This window comes from Ixodes scapularis, unplaced genomic scaffold (genome assembly GCF_016920785.2).
Source record: "Ixodes scapularis isolate PalLabHiFi unplaced genomic scaffold, ASM1692078v2 PGA_scaffold5__190_contigs__length_132052651, whole genome shotgun sequence".
Lineage (NCBI taxonomy): Eukaryota > Metazoa > Arthropoda > Arachnida > Ixodida > Ixodidae > Ixodes > Ixodes scapularis.
Window position 1 is genome coordinate 97,420,703 of NW_024609880.1, and position 19,300 is coordinate 97,440,002.

At 45.9% G+C, this 19,300-nt stretch overlaps 1 protein-coding gene across 1 annotated transcript in view; it reads left to right on the forward strand.

Annotated features, from left to right (window-relative positions):
* The first annotated feature begins 291 nt into the window (after positions 1 to 291).
* The window catches only part of LOC8040172 (calcitonin gene-related peptide type 1 receptor), a 100,383-nt gene continuing 81,374 nt past the window's right edge, over positions 292 to 19,300 (forward strand). Inside the window, exon 1 of the mRNA XM_040500166.2 lies at positions 292 to 342. Coding sequence (XP_040356100.1) covers positions 310 to 342 — 33 coding nt within the window. The 5' untranslated portion in view covers positions 292 to 309. The remainder of the gene's footprint in view (positions 343 to 19,300) is intronic.

The following is a 19,300-nucleotide window of genomic DNA, read 5'->3' on the forward strand; positions in this document are numbered from 1 at the left end:
GTTTTTTTTTTCGCTTTTTATTACCGATTAGACCAATCACAAAGGGAAAAGTCACGGTGGCACTGCCGTCGGTACTGCGCAGACGCCTCACGTAAATCTGAGTTTTGTGCAAGCGCAGTGCCGAACGCGGAGTTGTGTGTAAACAGTGTCTTGTTTTACATGTCACGAAAGAAGCTCACTTTGAGTTAGAATTAAGCGGGTCGGTATTTGTTACAACTTTTATGCGAAGATACTTGTAGGTATAGCTGCGAATTTCTGAGCAACAACTTTGTCTCTTTTTTACAGTGCCTGGTGAAGACACTACTCGACATGTTCTTCGTCCGTCGTGCGTCGCTTACTTTGGTAAGTGCGGAGTCTTCATAATTTTTTTTCTACAAAAGAAAAAAAAACATGTCCCTTTTCGATCCAACAACAGGTATAATTGATTGTTACTTGGCACGTTTGTCGCTGCGTCTTTCAATAGTTGTTTGCAAGTAAAGCGAGAATAACAGCGTATTTTCTACTGAGATCGTTAATAATATCCGTTCTCGTGGACATTTTGAATCACGCGACGCCCAAGCAGTTAGAAAATCTTCCGCTGTTTTGGGTACGGGTAATTAATGAGTCCCTGGATCCTAAACCGGTCAACAGTTCAAGGAAGAGGTCGGGGAAAAAAACAAACAAAAAGAAACGGAAGTCACACGAGCGTTTTGAAAGGTGGCATGCCCGGTAGCTGGGAGCTGGATTCGTACGCACATTAGCGCCGCTGATGTTTTAATCGTCGAGCATATATATATATATATATATGTCGTCATACTGTGGCAAACCGACATCGCGCCGTTTTAACAAAAAGTAAGAAAAGAACTTAAAATGGACGTCCTTTGTTATATCAAGTATACGTTGGATTGACTTGACAATCAAAGCCTGCTGGGCAGTCTTCCACATAACGAAACGCAGCGGGTCCTCAGCACACTTTAAGAAATGCCTTCGCATCTACTTACCCGCAATACACTTCGAAGATCCAATCTTCGCGATCTACGAAATGAGCTCAGTGAATGATGAGGCGGAACATTCCTTTGGACCTAGAAATGAATTCTGTGCTGTGGCATTACGCAGCGCAAAGCGTCATGCTTGCATTGCGTAACGCCACAGCACGAACTTAATTTTGGGGTCTATACAGATGTTCCGCCTCATCATTCGCTGAGCTAATTTCGTAGATCGCAGAGATTGACTTTTCCAGTGTTTTGCGGGTAAGTAGACACGCAGGCATTTCTTAGACTGCAGCTCGTTATCGCTCCTCGGCCTATTAGACTGTCGCCCACAAGATCCCTGTAGAACGAATCGCGAAGCAGAGAGCGTGAACACAACTAGCCGCGCCCCGTTTTGCATCAGGTAGCTGTGACTTTAGTCTGATAACAAACGCGTTCTCAGCTTCCAAAAACAAGTTAGCTTTTATTATTGGCGATATTTTGTCTGCATTCTGAGTATTCCGACGACAAAACGATGCATCTTTTGGATGCACTCTTCCGCCATGGTAAAAGGTAAGTTAAGTGAGAGTGAGTGAGTGAGCGAGCGAGCTTATTGCAGACTTAAAACAACAAAAAGAAAGAGTGGAAAATGCAGAACAAAAGGGTTAGTCTCCCAATAGCGGTGTCATCTTTCTCGTTCCGCTCAGGAACTGGGCAACCAAGAGTGGTAGGGAATTGAAAACAAAAACAAGCAAAAAAAAAAAAAAACACATCTGTAATTAAGTAAATTGTGTTGCGAGTATATTTAGACAGCCGGAAGGTATAGTCTCAATGGACGCCCGATGTTTCGGCTGTAGATGAGAAGTGTAGCCAGTGCACTACAACCGCTAGTCTGGGGTTTTTCAACGTCCACCGCGCCGTAGTGATTCACGATCTCACGCCGGTATACGATGCTCGTCCAGATTAAAACGGGCAGGGGTGGAGTTTGAACACAGGATCCCTGGTTTCTGCAGCGCGTGTTTTCGCTCTACGCGCTCCCAGCTGGGGTGCTACTCTGGTCACAAACGGTCAGGTTCGTGTTTCTCGAAAACTTCTTTCTCCTACGAACCGCGCGCTCCTATTGGCCACAGCCCGCGTGATAATTCCAACCGGTTACCATGGTAACGTTCGCAAAACACGAAAGCAACTGTTTGCCGTAACTGTCACTCTTCGAGCTCGGACCGTGACGACAAAGTGACGTATGACCACGTCCGACCTACGTAGCACATAGCGGAAGACGCGTAACTAGATTAACTGCGATATTACTCGACACACCCTACCCTCTGTTTCACTATGAGTGCGAGCTAGTGCGGGTGTAGGAGCTACAAGAACGTGCTCCGGGCTTTCAACGACCCTGTCGAGCAGGCGCGCTTGCGCAGTGCAAACCAACGTTCGTGCAAGCATCGTTTGGGGTGATGTGCTCGTGCTTTTAATTTCTGTTTCTATTGCACGAAGGGGAACAAGTTTTGGGCAGGATTCTAGAGCGTAGAAAATGGCGGCGATGCTTGTTGCGCCACGATGGCTCGATTAACGTGTACAATGACGGGTTCTCCTCGAGCACCCGGTAGCCTTCGCGATGCACGACGACTGTTTCTGACGACAATACCGCTTGTCGAAAAGCACCGTGTGATCGCAGTGTGACCAGGGGGGCTATGTTGCGCTTTTTGCACTCCCAGGAGACTAGGGAGAGGGAAGTGACGTCAACGACACAGCAAACGCAGATTGGGTGTTCATTTCGTTTTCTTCTGTCAACATCCAATCTGCATTTGCTGTGTCGTTGACGTCACTTCCCTCTTCCAAGTCTCCTGGGAGTGCAAAAAGCGCAACATAGCACTCCAGCTGCGCGACGAGAGACGGCGACGATGAGAGATGATGATCGTCGAGCAGCAGCAGACTAATTGAATCGCACTGAGATTTTTCGCAGCGGGGAACTACAAGAGCGCGGTTGCCACCGATGATCACATAGCTAATGCCCAGTGGATGGTGATCAGAGCCGTGACGGCCGTCGCGAGTGTCGCTGTCAACCGGCTGGGAAGAGGCGGCTGGGTCGACGAAACCCCGAACCGAGGCAGCTGAGGCATGTGCGAAAGAAGGCTTTTGTCGCCACCACGACAAGCACACCGACGTCGTGGGGTGCGTTGACGGAACCTAGAATCTAACAGAACCTTCGTCACCATCATCATCGGTCTGAAGGAGATTGTCACCGTTCTGAAGGACTCGAATACTTTTCCGCAAACACCACTTTGTCATTAACAACTTGGTGGTAAGTTTACGTTAAAATTTCAGGGTTTCTACCGCTTCGAAGTTAGTGCACGCTTAGTACCTATGTCTTCAGTTGACCATTTGTTGCGATTTGTAGCTACTGTCAATCACGCAATAAAATCTGGATGGGTTGCTGATGGCATTTTGTTGTATCAATTAGATATTTTACCTTTTCACGCCAAGCTGCTGGAATTGCAAGTCAGTCATCTGAAAGTCATAAGAACACTTTTCGATGCCCTGCAATAAACTACGAACAGGTCTGTCCTAAAATTAATCGTTAGTTGTTTAGACAGCAGGAGTTTAGTCTGACGGAGCATGGTAACATTGTTACCCACTGTTCACGAGAAATTTAGCCAGTGCAATCTTGTGGATGGTCGTCATCTCCATGACCAAGAAAAATAATAAAGATAGAATTGTCCTCCATTCAACACCCGTGTGTTTAATGTAAAGGTTGTCATACAAATTAAAAAGATTGTCGTTTCAAAGGTGACAGTAACTCGTTGAAATTATAGAGTAGTGTGAGCTGGATTTTTTTTTTTAAATTTGCCTGTAATGCAGAGCAAATACGCACTCTTGAAGCAGAGTAGATGTGTGAAGGAAAAACAAGCATATGTACTAAAGAAAGAACCACTACGTAACGTGAAAAATGTCAGCAACTATCTTGCCATTGTGGTACGAGTTCAGCGGCTCTGCACATGCTGGATGCTCCCCTTATGGTATCATCCAGTGGCAAAGCCAGGGGGGGGGGGGGGGGGGGGGGGAGGAGGCTTATCTTCGCCCCCCCCCCCCTCCCCAAATCCGGCGGGCCCTAGAATATACACACAAATTTCGACATCATCCCCCATCCGCACCCCAAGTCATAAACATCCCAGCCACCTTAAACCCCCTCCACCCTCACCCCCTTAAAAGTTCCTGGCTACGCCACTACTATCAACAGCACTCAATTGATAGTCAACATAATCAAGATAAGCGAAATTTTCTTTATTTTATGCACCATATAGGCAGTGTTTCTGTCTTTATATGCGTGCAGGCAAAGCACACACTGTAGAAAACACCTGTGTGAAGCCTGCGTCCACCATGCAGTCCCCGTCAAACGTTCAAGGCGTTAACGAATTCCACAAATTAAATTTTCAACGAAACGCATTAGTTTTGAAAAACGCTGGCAAACTTACGTTGCGTTTTACTTCATTCACCTTTGTCGTCCGATGAATCAACAGTCAGCACTACACAAACCTCAATGAGCTTGTGGTTTGTTTTCTTGCCGTTGGGGCGATCGCTGGCGGTCGTGGCGGAGGCACAATTTTTTCTCAGACCGTTGGCTGCTTCCTCCGTGCTCGCAGAAACGTGGTTTCCTTTGTGTAAAAGGGAGGTTGTGAATCTTGATGCATGTCAACGCTGAATGAAGGTATATTACTGTCTTCATAATCTCAGTAAGGCTACCCTACGAGCCACAACACCGCCACCACTTTCAAGCTTCATAACACCGGCACAAATAGAAGCCTTGCATCTCGCCAAGTGTTATATCGGAGACGTTAAACGCCAGCTTACTGTGCTCTTCGACCCGGTCCTGCCGCCGAATGGGCTCATCCAACAGCACGAAAGCATTCGTGTGCGCGTTGACCGAGTGACAGATCGCATGTCAAACCCCAGCCGCGGTCGATCCGACGAGCATCGCAGCCATGTTCTTTCGAGTTTAACTCGCCAAGGGTACGGTTGTCGAGCTAAAACAATGCAAATAGTCCCGTGCATTCTTGTTCTTACGTCATTTTGTCGTCACAACCCGAACTCGAAAAATGACTGCTAGCGGCAAACAGAGGCTTTCTAGTTTCACGAACGTTTCCATGGCAAAGAGCGTTGAATCGTCACGCGCAATGAAGCCAAAGGGATAGCGAGGTACCTATGTAGGGACGTGTAAAAACGTTAAAGCCGTTTTCTTTTCTTTTTTCTTTTTTTTTTTTTTGCACGAGCTTTTCTGCAAATATAAAAATAATTAAAAAAGACTGCCCGAGATTATGCGGTCGCGTCCATTTCTTCAGCGCCGAAGCAGAACCCAGGGATCCTGGGTTCGAGCCCCACCCCTGCCCGTTTCGATCTGGATGAGCATCGTACCGGCGTGCGGTCGTGTATCACTACTGCGTGATGCACGTTAAAGACCCCAGGCTAGCGGCTGTACCGCACTGGCTAAATTTCTCATCTACAGCTGGGAGACTCGTCGCCCCTGTGAGGCAGACCAAGTTCTAGGCTGTATAAACACACACACAACCCAATTTTTTTCAGCGCCGAAAGAGAAGAGCATGGTTTATGGGGACTACCGTCGTAATCACTGCGGTGAGCAAAGCGAGCAAAGCATTATTAAAACTGCACGAAGAAACTTTCCTGCATCATCCACAGCATGTTCACAACCGGCGCACTCTGCGTCGATCTCATGACTAGTCATATATTACCACAAAGTCGTCTTCAGCTCTGTATCCATTTGGAGTCTCCTTCACAGGCGAACAGGAAATTTCATTTGCAGCTTATGTTCACGGCGGTTCCACAAAGGATGGTCGGTGTCGCAGCGTACCTTCACATAATATTTTCTCCTCGTAATGCCATCCGTATCGTGCAGAAACAGGGAAAGCAACCACGCAAGCGAGACGCAAACACCACAAGGTCGTTACCGCGGTTTTCGCCATGTTTGTTTTCAAAGACCGTAGCGAAATACTTCGAGAAAAAAAGCTGAGATATCTTAGCTAAATTTACTTTACGTCATAATTATTGAAATAATCTTTCGTATTTTATAAAAGGATAATATTATTTTTCTCTGTTTCCTTCCATTTTCCGGAAGGTAGCCTTTTCTCCGGGGGTCCACTCAGTTCATCCCAAGATACTTCATCCCAGGACACTTCATCCCAGACACTTTATACCAAAGGTTTTTCATCCCAAGGCGTTTCATCCCAAGATGTTTCATCCCATGAACGTTACATGCCAGGATATTTCATACTTTAAAGTGGCTCTGCCACACTTCATCCCCGGATACGTCATCCCAGGAATGTTCATCCCGTTCACTTCATACCAAAGTCATTTCATCCCAAGATGTTTCATTCCAAGACGTTCCATGCCAGTGGCATTAAATACCAAGGCATTTCATACCAGAATAATTCGGGGCACCCACGAGTTGCTGAGCTCGAGCAAGAAGAAATCTCAAGGTCGCATTTCACCGGCTGCAGCACTTAAATGAACGTCACTTTGGGGCGTGCATAGGAGTGCCCACAGACAACTCGGTACTGGACTTCAGCAAAAGTCGGGCCATTCCCACTTAGAGCCCTTTCTTCTCTTTTTGTATTCTTCCCTCTCATTCATTCACTTACTTCAATCCCTATTTGCAGTGCTGCTGCAACGGTCAGATTTACTAATGAAAGCTGTATACTGCAACAAACCGCAATACTGGGGATTGATGTCACTTGAAAACCGGCCGAAAGGTATCGTTCCAAGACAACATTCACCAGAAATATGAAAAATTAATACGTTTATTTTGCAATGACCCACCCATAAGAGCAAAACCTTAACAAGAGGCCAAAGTTCGGGCTAATACGCCCTTCAGAGCACACAATTCTGGCTAATAAACTCAACAATCGCCAAGTACATAGCACGAGCACGCATTGAGAAAGCTGTCTGCGTCTCTGTTGTTATAGTCATCCAGGATCCGGCATAGACGCTTGTTAGACTGCTCGTACTCCTTCTTCGTGTACAGCGGTGGCTCATGACCCACGTCCAGCTGGATGGCCATCGCGTTCACACGAACTTGTTCAGAGAGAAGCGCATCCTGCAACTTGAATACTGTAGGATGGGATGCACCGATAGAATTTTGGAACACCCGGTGCCAGCTTTCAACGCTATTGTTGGTTCTGGGAAGGCTGACCTCTGTCACGCGCTTGCAATTCCACATAGACATTGGGAACCTTGGGTCCTTGTGGGGTCGACCGACCCAGGTATTCTCAAAGTAGTCTAGGAACTCTTGGTGCTGTTCCGTGCGTCCAAACAAGTCCAGCAGCTGTCTTGCGAGCATGCGATATCTGTCGCAGACGTCGAAAACATCGCAGAAGCACAGTGCGATGAATTTCTTCACGATGAGGTGGTAGCTGGAATCATCAATGAATCGCGTGTGCATGCCCAGCTCTTGAATTCGGCGCCAGATGCTTTGCGCGAAATGAAATAAGCATCCATGCACATCGACGTCAGGAATGCATTCCCGAAAAGCATTCTCTTCAGCCTTCTCGAAGTCCATCACTATTGTGTGCACCTGTCGTGGGCTTGAAGTGGCATCGTCAATAGCCTCAAGTAGCATGCGCGTTGCTCTTTTGTACGTCGCTTCGCGCTTGTTCGGCAAGAGACAGTATACAAGGGGAAGCACCCTTCCTTTGTAGAGGCCATGAACAACCCAAAGCTGGTAAAACATCTCTAGTGCTACTTTAAATGTACCGTCACACAACCAGGTTTCGCAGGTGTTTAAACGGCACAGGTCCGTGTCACAGGCGAAAATCATTGTTCTTTCCGAGTCACTACAGCCTGTGTCCCCTGCGAGAAATACTTCGGGTGACGCTGTTCTTGTCATGCGCAGGTGTTCTGGTACAATTATGTCGTCGATTCGGTGGGGAACTTGAGCTGCGCCATGGGCTTCGCGTCGAACTCTGTTCACCTTCCTTTCCAGTGATGACAGCTTGGGGAGCTTCGCGATAGTCGCCGGTCTTGCCCCTTGTAGGCAGGCGGTGACGACGTTCCGAGGGGTGTCGTGGGAACGCTTGGCTGCAGTTTTGATCTCATCTTGTAAACGCGCCGCAGCGACATTTTCCGGACTCGGTAGATGGCAAGTATGGCCTTGTGTAACAGTGGTCGTCTCACCTGCAGTAACAGCTCGTCCCCAGCAACCCTCCTGGAATTTTTCGCATCTCCATGCCGTCTTCTCGTCGTTGGTCCTGTGCTTGGTGTACATGTAACCTTCGAAGCAGAGCTTCGGCGATCCTCGACGAGAAGCCACAAAGGTGGCCATGTTCTACAAACAAACTCGATGACAATTAATGAGTCGGGCCGGCTGGATTGTTCGACTGATGGAAGCTCGATGCCAAGTGCAGGACGGTCTTACGTGGCACGGGTGACAATAGAAGAAAGACGAAGTGCATGTGTCGGCTCCGCGCGTGCGAAACCGATTTTATAACTTCTTCTTCTAGGCAGAACACTTTGTGGTATAAAATATCCAGGTATGAAATGTCCTTGGTATGAAGAGTCTTGGGATGAGACGTCTCGGAATAGATCGTTTCTGGTATGAAGTGTCCGGGATAAACAGTCCTGGGATGAACGGACCTGGGATGAAGTGAGTAGCCCTTGAATCGGCTGAACCGTGTGGACTATTCTGGTATCAAATGTCGTGGTATGAATTGTCCATGGGATGAACTGTCTTGGGGTGAAACATCCTGGGATGAAATGACTTTGGTATGATGTGTCTGGGATGAACTGTCCTGGGATGAAGCGACTTGGGATGAAGTGTGGTAGAGCCTTTTCTCCGTCATTCGCTCGTTCTAAGTCCCGGAGGAAAGGAAGAAGATAACAAAAAGATCAGGGGGAAATGCAGGGATTTCTTTGCCACAACTGGGTGGACACGTCACCGCGACGTAGGGCATCGTCAGATTCTAGCTGACCGCGTGCGTGAACCCGAACGTTGGGGCGGAGCCTCAAACAAGAATCATTCTAGTTTGAGGCTCCGCCCCTTCTTTCTCGATACGTCACAACTCGAAAGGTTCCGTTTGCGACCAGAATAGCACCCCTGGTGTGCGTCAACACGCTCGGCCACTGATCTCTCCTACCTTGAGACATTCAGCGAAGCGCTGGCAGTTTAAGTTCGAAGCATACGCCAATAAAGTGAGCCGAGCTGGTAGAACATTTATCCGTGACGTACTTTCTCTTGTCGCTTAGAATTTTCCCAGCATTGACTCTCCGGCTTAAACCTCTTTCCTCGCGTGCCAGCGAAAAAACTAATTGCATTCGCGCGCCGAGGGGTTCCTTCGAGACTCCCAAAAATTTGTAAACAGGAAAAAAACACGAAAAAAGAAAACACAAAAACGTCGACAATGTGCCACGCACGTGGAGCTGACAACGGCGCGCGTGCCCTCGTCGCCTGGCGAGTGCCTCGTGAGGCGGGAGCTCTTCTGCCTTAGCGCCTTCTATGTTTTATTTAAACTTGTTCACTTTGACGTCGGTGCAGTGGACGTGAGGGAAAGGTCCCGGGTCCCCGCCGACGCGGCTCTTTGCAGAGGCTTCGTTGAAATACAGCGACAGTGCTGCATTAAATGGTCGCGTAAGGGTTTCTAAATCCCCTCCGAATTACCATTACAAATGAAGTTCCTAAAGGGGTATTCACACGAGGGAGAAATCCCGGGGATTTCTCCCCGGCACGCGCGCATCACGAGATGAAAACGCGAGGCTTTTGCACATCGCAAAGCCTGACGTTTTCGTCGTGGCATGCGCGTGCCGGGGAGAAATCCCCGGGATTTCTCCCTCGTGTGAATACCCCTTAAGGAGGAATTAGGTTTTCCAATGAGTATTGTTTCTTTTTTTATCTTTCTATCTTTATCTCGCGTTTGTGATTAGTCACACGCTGTTGCTTTTTTTTTTAATTAAAGCTCAATAAGGGCGACACTGCGTCAACTTTAAAACCTTGATGACCGGGTACGTTTGAGCATTTGGTGTTTTTGCGTTTCCTTCCTCAGTTGTTTGAGACTTAAATAATTTTATTTAAGAACATTCCATTGCGATTCTCCTTTCTTTTTGCTTTTTCTCGTCGCACACAACAGAAATTTTAAAACATTTGTTATTTGTTCTGTTATCGTGTATACACTAACTAAAAAAAAAGAGCTCCCTTTTTTTTTTATTTTTAGAATGACCTTTTTTTTAGGATGACATTTTGCTATTTTTTTTCCGCCAGTCGTTGGTTGACCGTCCGTCAACCAGCCTAATGTCTACAGGACCCCTAGACATTAGGCTAATTCAATACCTCTGTCGCCGGTCTCCTTAGAGCAAAGCTTTCTGAATGTTAAATTTTGAATACTTTAGCTAATGCACCTAAAATCAAGACCAACTTGTTCTTTTTTTACGGTACTTCTTGATATTTTTAACAAATGTACGCGTGTTTGCAAAATAAATTATGGCATGCTCCGGTTCTCTTAATACCACGGGACAAATGAACAGTACCACGATAAAAACAAGTTCGTCCGCCTTTAGTTTGTTTAAACGCGCCCTGAGGAGGTTTCTGATATTGCCTCAATACGGCGATAACTCACTCTGCTGGCTCTATGTATCCTATAAATGCCTAAAACACTACGATACGCAGCCGATTTCCCTATTAAAAAAGCAATCATAGATCGAAACACACTGAGCTCACCTGCGGTGATGGGAGGAGCATGTTCCGAAACCAAGACCACTATCAGCCAATAGCACGCGAAGAATCCTCGAGCCTCCGACCTAGTGCCACTAAATAAGCTGCGCTTCAGAGTAACGACACTTCGCCATATTGTGTCTTAAAATCATGGTTGCCAGTTATCTGGAGCTTTATCTGAAATCACAGGAAACGCTTTTCCGCCCTCCACAAATGTTTAAACTGCTCGCGACAAAGAAAAGCAATATTACATGAGCTTCCTAACACCGAATCTAATGCTAAGGAAGACGCACTTTTGAATCATGACGATCGGCAGTTGCGTCTGCTCTGCATACGAGCCAAAATGGCGGCGACCACAACACTGTCGGGGAACGGAGTGTCATTACTCTAAGCGCAGCTCATTTAGTGACTCTGCTCCGACCGTTAGAATTGCTGAGTGATATCTCGAATGGGCGCGCGGCTCGTTGCCCATACAGCCCGGAATACGATTGAACCCAGCTAGCGCGCACTCGAAACCAGACGACTAAACATATCACTCTCGCAAAAGAAAAAAGAAATATAGTGCGTTGTTTGTGAGACGATTATTGTATATAGTATTATGTTCTCTCTCCGCGAAAAATTAACGTTTTTCCACTACTCTTATTTGCTATTATCATCTACAGAGGCATACACATTTTGTAATAACCGAGTTTGCAATCTCAATGAAATGCCGCTTTTTCACGGGTCACGTGTCGTCCTGGCTGCCGGAACAATGCTCCTTCCATCGCCGGATATAACCTCGGTGTGTTTGATCTTTAATTGGTTTTTAAATAGGAAAATCGGCCGCGAATCGTTATGATTTATAGATTTCCAGGAAGCTTAGAGGCCCGCAGAGTGAGGTCTCGCCAAATTTAGGCGATCTCAGAAACCTCCTCGGGGCACCTTTAAGTGTGACATGATTTAAACGCAATGGTACAGGACAATTCATAAAAAGAAAATATTCTAACTCATATTGACAAAAAATTGAAAATAAATAGCGCGCATCCGATAGACGTTTCAATGAACACTCGGTGTATTGGCAACACGTTGGAAATGTCATTACGATTGCTAAGCGCGTTTTTAGCTCCGAACAAAAAGGTGTGCACAAAACCTAGCGATGAATGACGCCTTGACTGCTTACGTATTCGCCAATACAAGACGCTCGAAATTAGAGTATATAATTTCGTCATTTAAATTGATTAAAAATATTGTACATTCATTTTTACAAGACGGTCTTGGAAGCTTTTTACGCGCAAAATTCCACAAAAATGTGGCTCCGGTCTGCACACCCCGACGTGAAGTAGCATACTATCATTCATAAACTAGCGATGCAGGTTTGCATGTTATAAATGTATATCAGTTCACAATAACCCTACGGCTGAACGCAGAAAAGTGAAAAACATTTTCTCTAACATTGAACGACTTAATTTCCTGTCCAAATTAAAAGAAATATAACTACTGATTTTTGCCGCAGAATATGTTCGTCGATAACTCTACATCTGGCATAGGCCATAGCTCAAAGCTCGCATCACCAAGTTCCAATGAAGTTCTGGACTTTGCAAGAATTCATTGAGATAGATGCGACGACTTTCGTTAAGGTATCTCGCCCAGCGCCCGACGTTCTGACTACCCATATTAATCGTCAGAAGCTGGACCGGTGGAGTATAATCACTGAGCAACAATCGATCGCGTTAATAGCGAGAACTTTCCCAGTTGTCATTAAATCTGCCGCTTGGAGCGTGCGGCCTCGGCTCATTTCACTCGAGGCACGCCGCTCGTACGGCAGAGCTGTATTTGATCGGTCAGCTAATCCAGTGCAACTCCGTCCTGGTGTGAGGATTAACGAGCGTTCGAGAAATTCTTGGTGCAGAGGACCGTTCCATGTCCCGCACATATTCGAATCGAAGTCATTTAGTCCGAGTGTTGTAGGTCTGCTGCTGCAGAGCAACACGTGCGAACATTCACCATCTGGTCCTCTTCTCTCTCGCGCCATCTATGTGTAGTTTGGAAAACTATACTTCGGAACTCGCGCTAGCTGCACACGCCATAACAAAATGACTGCTTGGCAAGAAAAAAAAAAGCGTTCGAATTCTGTGATTGTTTGCTTATACTTCCGAAAGGAATATAAGTTGGCAAACTTTGTTTGAACGACGTCAATATTTGAGGCGCCGCATGTGCGCCGTTTCCCAGCCGTCATCTTGGCGCGCGTGGACTCGACAAAATTTTGCTCACTTAACAAATGCGTCGCGCTGAAAGGGTTCCGTATAGTGCGCGAGTAAAGATGTATGCGCACAGAAAAAAATAATAAAGAAAGAGTCTCGCAACAAACGAATTTTACGCATCTGAGTTCGGAAGTTGTAAACTAATTATTAACATTTCAAATCACATTTGGAAGTTTCAGTTTGAGGAACTTAAGCGTTGCATATGTTACTATATTTTAGTCTCTGAACTATGTTTCACGCGGTATTTTTGTCTAAAGCTGACCACCACTTGACCGTACGTGAACATTCGAAAGAGATACGTTTAAATCGGTGAAATAAGAAATGCACCACCGCGAAACAAAAACAAAAAAGCACAAAATCAAAAATGCTGCTCCTCAACGGATCGCCACGAGTCAACTCTGAAGAAGAGGCCGAGTAGACTTCGATATGTTGGGTCTTTAATTTGAGGCTTGGTTGGACGTCCTTCTTTTAAATTGTCGTACGACCAGTTTTTTTTTTTTTTTTTTTTTTTATGGTTGTATTTTACACTTACTTATATGTAACACGATGTCTTTAGTCGTTCATGGTTATGACTAACACGCCACCTGAATCATCTATTCCAGTCTAAGAGCGATTTAGAAATCTTGTAGCTGTTTTTATATAGGAACACTTCCTTTCGTTGTTAATCAATGTTATACAATGTTTTTTGGCTTGCTTTTACAAACCACAGTTTTCCTCTGACCGCGGAGACGGAAAATCATTGCGATTGATGACCGGTCTAATGCAGTAAAGGTTGGTTCCCAGATTTGCGTGGACCGCGTTGGGCTGCTCAGCGTCGTGCAGCACAGCGCCTCCCCATTGGCTCGTCGCAAGTGTCGCCATAGAAACAACTCGACCCGAGTAGTCTTAATTGCAGTCGCTCTGGAACGCGACTGTATGAAAGAAAGATGGGCGAGTCGGTCCACGGTCATTCTCTCTTTCTCACTGTGACTGACTCTGACTGTGAATGTAATAGGCGAAATGCCCTCTATAGTTTTTTTGCCCCAGTTCTTCTTTTGTGTCAATCTACTATTTTGTTCAGGAAAAAAACGACTGTCTTTAGTCAGCGATGTCTTTGTTAGTCTGTGTCTTTTACGGGTCCTTGTCTTCATTTTTGCACAGTTTTTTTATTTCTCTCAGATTTAACGCAACTGACTAAATTAGATATCCGCTCCGGGTGCTCCCTACGCCAAAGCGGCGGTCACACCGCCGATACATTGTACAAAGGACAGTCTGGAGACACTGTCTGAAGTTCGTCTCTTTCTTGTATATGACAGTCCTTGTAGACTGCTAAAAAAACCGTGTGCAGACATGCCCTAAAGCCGGGGTCACACTGGTCATACATCATACAAGAGACAGTCTGCAAACACGAATCACCGCAATATCTGTGGTTCGAATGCCGCACGCACAAGTCTCCTCCTTGAACTTGTTGCCATGTGGCATTCGAAGCACGAATCTCGCGGTGACCCGCGTTCCAATCTGTATGCAGGCTTTCTTTTGTATGATGCCGCGTGCATAAGTTTCCTCCTTGCACTCGTTTTTTTGCGGAATTCGAAGCACGAATCTCGCGGTGACCCGCTTTCGAATCTGTATGCAGACTTTCTTTTGTATGATGTATAGCCGGGGTCACACTGGTCTTACATCATACTAAAGACATACTACAAACACGAGTCACCGCGCAATATTCGAGGTTCGAATGCCGCGTCCACAAGTTTCCTCCTTGAACTCGTTTTCTTGCGGAATTCGAAGCACGAATCTCGCGGTGACCCGCTTTCGAATCTGTATGCAGACTCTCTTTTGTATGATGTATAGCCGGGGTCACACTGGTCTTACATCATACTAAAGACATACTACAAACACGAGTCACCGCGCAATATTCGAGGTTCGAGTGCCGCGTGCACAAGTTTCCTCCTTGAACTCGTTTTCTTGCGGAATTCGAAGCACGGATCTCGCGGTGACCCGGGTTCGAATCTGTATGCAGACTTAATTCTGTATGATGCATAGCCGGGGTCACACTGGTCTTACATCATACTAAACACATACTACAAACACGAGTAACCGCGCAATATTCGAGGTTCGAATGCCGCGTGCATAAGTTTCCTCCTTGCACTCGTTTTCTTGCGGAATTTGAAGCACGGATCTCACGTAGACCCACGTTCGAATCTGTATGCAGACTTTCTTCTGTATGATGTATAGCCGGGGTCACACTGGTGTTACATCATACTAAAGGCATACTACAAACACGAGTCACCGCGGAATATTGGAGGTTCAAATGCCTCGTGCACAAGTTTCCTCCTTGAACTCGTTTTCTTGCGGAATTCGAAGCACGAATCTCGCAGTGACCCGCGTTCGAATGTGTATGCAGACTTTCTTTTGTATGAAGTATAGCCGGGGTGACACTGGCCATACATCATACAAAAGACCGACTACAAACACGAGTCACCACAGCATCCGTGGTTCAAATGCCACATGCACTATTTCCCTTCTTGAACTTGTTACCATGCGGCATTCGAAGATTCGAAGCACGGATCTCGCGGTGACCCGCGTTCGAATCTGTATGCAGACTTTCTTTTGTATGAAGTATAGCCGGGGTCACACTGACCATACACCATACAAAAAATAGACTACAAACACGAGTCACCACAGCATCCGTGGTTCGAATGCCACATGCGCTATTTCCCTTCTTGAACTCGTTGTCATGCGGCATTTGAAGCACGGATCTCGCGGTGACTCGCGTTTGAATTCCTTTGCAGACTCTCTTCTATGATATATAAGCAGTGTGAGCCCCGGCAAATAAGCGGTGTGAGCCCGGCTTAAGCATACATATATGAATCAAGCAAGTATGCTTCGAACACGCGTGAGGCACGTACGCAGATGATTCTGTTACCGTGTATTTAATATTCTGTAACCGTGTCAGATAATTCTGTTACCGTGTCACACGTCCGGAGAAAAAACTCCGTCTATGTTGCATGACGTGTGAGTGGTGTGAGTTCGGGTTGAGGCTACACTTACGCCATGTGCACTACCGCCCCATCTCATGCAACCTTCGGAGCCGATCGCACTTCAAATTCTAATTTCGAGTTTCGATGCTTTCCCGTGGTATCTGGCTCATATATGTGAAGTCAACCAAATCGCTGGAACCGCGAATGGCATTCGACCTTTCGTCAAACTTTCAACAGGCTTTGTAAAATATGGGAATAAAATCCAAGTGTGGTTGGGGGGAAGGGGGGGGGGGGGTTGCAAACAAGGAAGGGCAGAAAAAGTTTTTCACTTTTACTTGTCCATTTACTTTTAAAAGGATTTCGCAAGACCATGCATCAAATGACATCATCTCTATAAGCGTCAACGACCTTCCTGCACACATTTAATCTCCGCAAACACAAACTCAACATCCACAGACAAGGGCATTGTCCTCTGGAGCTGAGGAAACAAACAACCGCAGAAGAGAACAAGCCCTCGATGGGAAGTTAAGCGCCATCGGATGAGACGCACTCAAAAGAACAGCAAAAAAAATAAAGGACGAGAAAGAAACGGCTCATCTCCGCGTCAGATTCATTACCAATTAGTGGTCGTAGCAAAAATAAAAAAAACCGCACCTCACGCCCAAAAAAAGGAACGTCTTTCGTGCGACCCACGATGTCGCGCCAGTTTGGTTTTTGTTTATTTATAGTATATAGGGCGACCTCCGACAGTTCACCGTATACCTCAAGTTTCAAAATTTGCGTAACACAAACCCTGAACCTTCCTAACCTCTTTGCCAAGACAAGATAGTGCCCGCCATCTGCTTTACTTTTGAAACTCCTTTGTTTTTGCGCTTATATTCTTCGGTCACGTCGTCGACACGCGTCGTCTTAATCACGCAAACACCCTTAAGTAACGTCTTTATTTTGAACTCCACTCCCGACTTACCGGAGTTTCCTCGGGTGAGGCTGCATCCAGCGTTCCGATGCCGCCTCGACCCTTTTTTTTTCGTGCTAATGACAATTTTACCGAAGCAAATTAAGCCTAACGGCTAGAAACGAAGGAATGTCTCCATGCAACTAGGACTGGCTCGGACAAAAAGGCGCACCCTTTAATCAATACACATAGATTCGGGCGCACTTCATTGCCGTTTCCCCGGATACGAGCGAATCCCTATATTTCAAAGTAAGCCTCATTAGAATGGACCCCGCGGGCGCGTTCAAAGGCGATAGCAAATACAGCGCTGGGAGCGGCGGCTGCCCAGATTACTCAGAGGCGTCGTTTTTGTAAAGACATCGAAAAGCAAGACGAAGCCCTAAGAGCAGCGCGCAGGCTGAAGTTTCTTTAAAGAAAAACGAGGCGAGATGATGGCAGCGACAACAACAAAAACTGCCTGAAATCGGGATTTCGAAAAGAAAACAAGGACGCGCGACCTTCTCTTTATATGGCGGTCTTTCGCGTCCTTTTAATTTTTTTTTTCCTCGGATGCCTCAAGATAGATCACGTGTTGGAACGCAACCACGCTGTATATTCTGCGTGCGGAAAATTGAACGAGGAGAACGACGAAACAAAAATGAGCGGGAATCGGTGTAATGCCGTTACGAGGCGCGCGAATAATCGACATCTCGAGCCAAACAAAAATTGAATTCAAAAATGTCGCTGCGTTTCACGTGGCAGACGTTTAGCGGGATGGTACTTCAAGAGGCAAAAGTAGAAAAGGAGACGGGAATCAGATTGAAAGTGAAAGAAAGCGTGAGAGAGAGAGAGAGAAAGCAAAGATGTACAAGAAATTAGAAAAGAAAATGAGAGCGAAATGAGGCAGAATTCATTAAAATAAAAATTCGAAATGCGAGCTTTGTCATTAAGATGCTGATTGAAGAGCATGTAGCCGAGGAACGAATAAGATAAAACAATGCTCAGCAAAACGCGAACGAGATAGAAACAACATTCTTGTCTCGTGTCTTATTTTCTTTTAATTGCTTTTCTATAGACCAGGGTGCTCCGAACCCCGGCCCGCGGGCCGAATCCAGCCCGCGAAGGTCTCCCGACCGGCTCGCGGCAGGGCTCGCGGTACTTCCAATGAAGCCCGGTCCGCGGCCCGGGCCCGCTGCTACCTGCGCAAAACTTAGAGCGCGTAAAGAAACGACGCCGTAACGCGCGCCAACCGCGTAAACTAATATTCCAGAAAGAAAAACAAAAACAAAACAAAACTGTTTATTGTAATTAAGAACCTTGTATCTTCCTCGTGTTTAATTATTGTTTATTGTAGGCGTGTCCGTTTTGAAATGGTAATCCTGGAGCGGGGAAACAAACGGGACGGGCCGCACAATGTGTTGTGTCGTCATTCCCATTCATCCCCGCGCTCCTCGGTTCAACATGCCAGTATTGAACCAGCTCGCCTGCACACTTGCTTTAGTGTCCACTCTTTATATTATTTACTAAACGTTGTTCTCACCCTCAACCTCACGGATTTTAGTATCCAGTTTCATATCTGTTTAGCTTCGTATGTTGAAATTCCTGTGCGTTACCATGTATAGGGAGCTTCCAAGAAACGAGAACCGTGTTTTTCGTCTCGGGTGAATAAACTATGCATCGCAGAAAGCCCAAACTTCGTGAGGATGTGACGCTGGTGGTTGGGATAGAACGCGAAAGTTTGAGAACATGATTTTACCTGGATCAAAAGATGATTGAAATAAGCGAAATTTATCTATGAGCCGACGTCCAGTAAGCCTACTATTGTTAAAACACGAAATGACACAGTGGGAGCACAAAGGATATATTTCAGTGGAAAACAATTCTGAACTAGAAAGAGGATATTGTTTTCTTTCTTGCTGACACTTTTTTTTCCCCACTGAAATAGGTACTACAAAGTTGTCCCACAGTATCATTTCTTGTTTTGACGGTATTAGGCTTAGGTGGACGTCGGCTCATAGATAAATCTCGTTTCTCTCAACTATTTTTTGATTTAGGTGACCTCATGTTTCCAAACTTTCGCGTTCTATCCCAACTGCTAGCGTCACATTGTCATGAAGTTCGAGCTTTTTTTGATGCTTAGTTTATTTACTGAGGCGAAAAACACGACTCTCATTTCTCGTAAACTCCCATTGTATTGTGCTTAGTCTCCTGTGGCCATATCTATTGCATATTTTCAGCATCAGTTCGATCATTCTAATTAGTATTCTGCCCTTTTGTAACATGCCAAAATTTTTACGCGCTCTGATTTGTACCTGATGGGTTTTTTATGTCTTCCTATTCATTGTTGGAAAGTACTTTAAGTGCATTGTACTTAAATTACTACTTGAAGTAGGTTTAGAAAACTTGCACTTTACTTTAAATACATTCTCTAATAATGTACTCGAAGATGTGGTTTTTGCTGGTACTTTCTGAGGAAAATACAGCTCCCGACTTCAAAATATGTTCCTAGG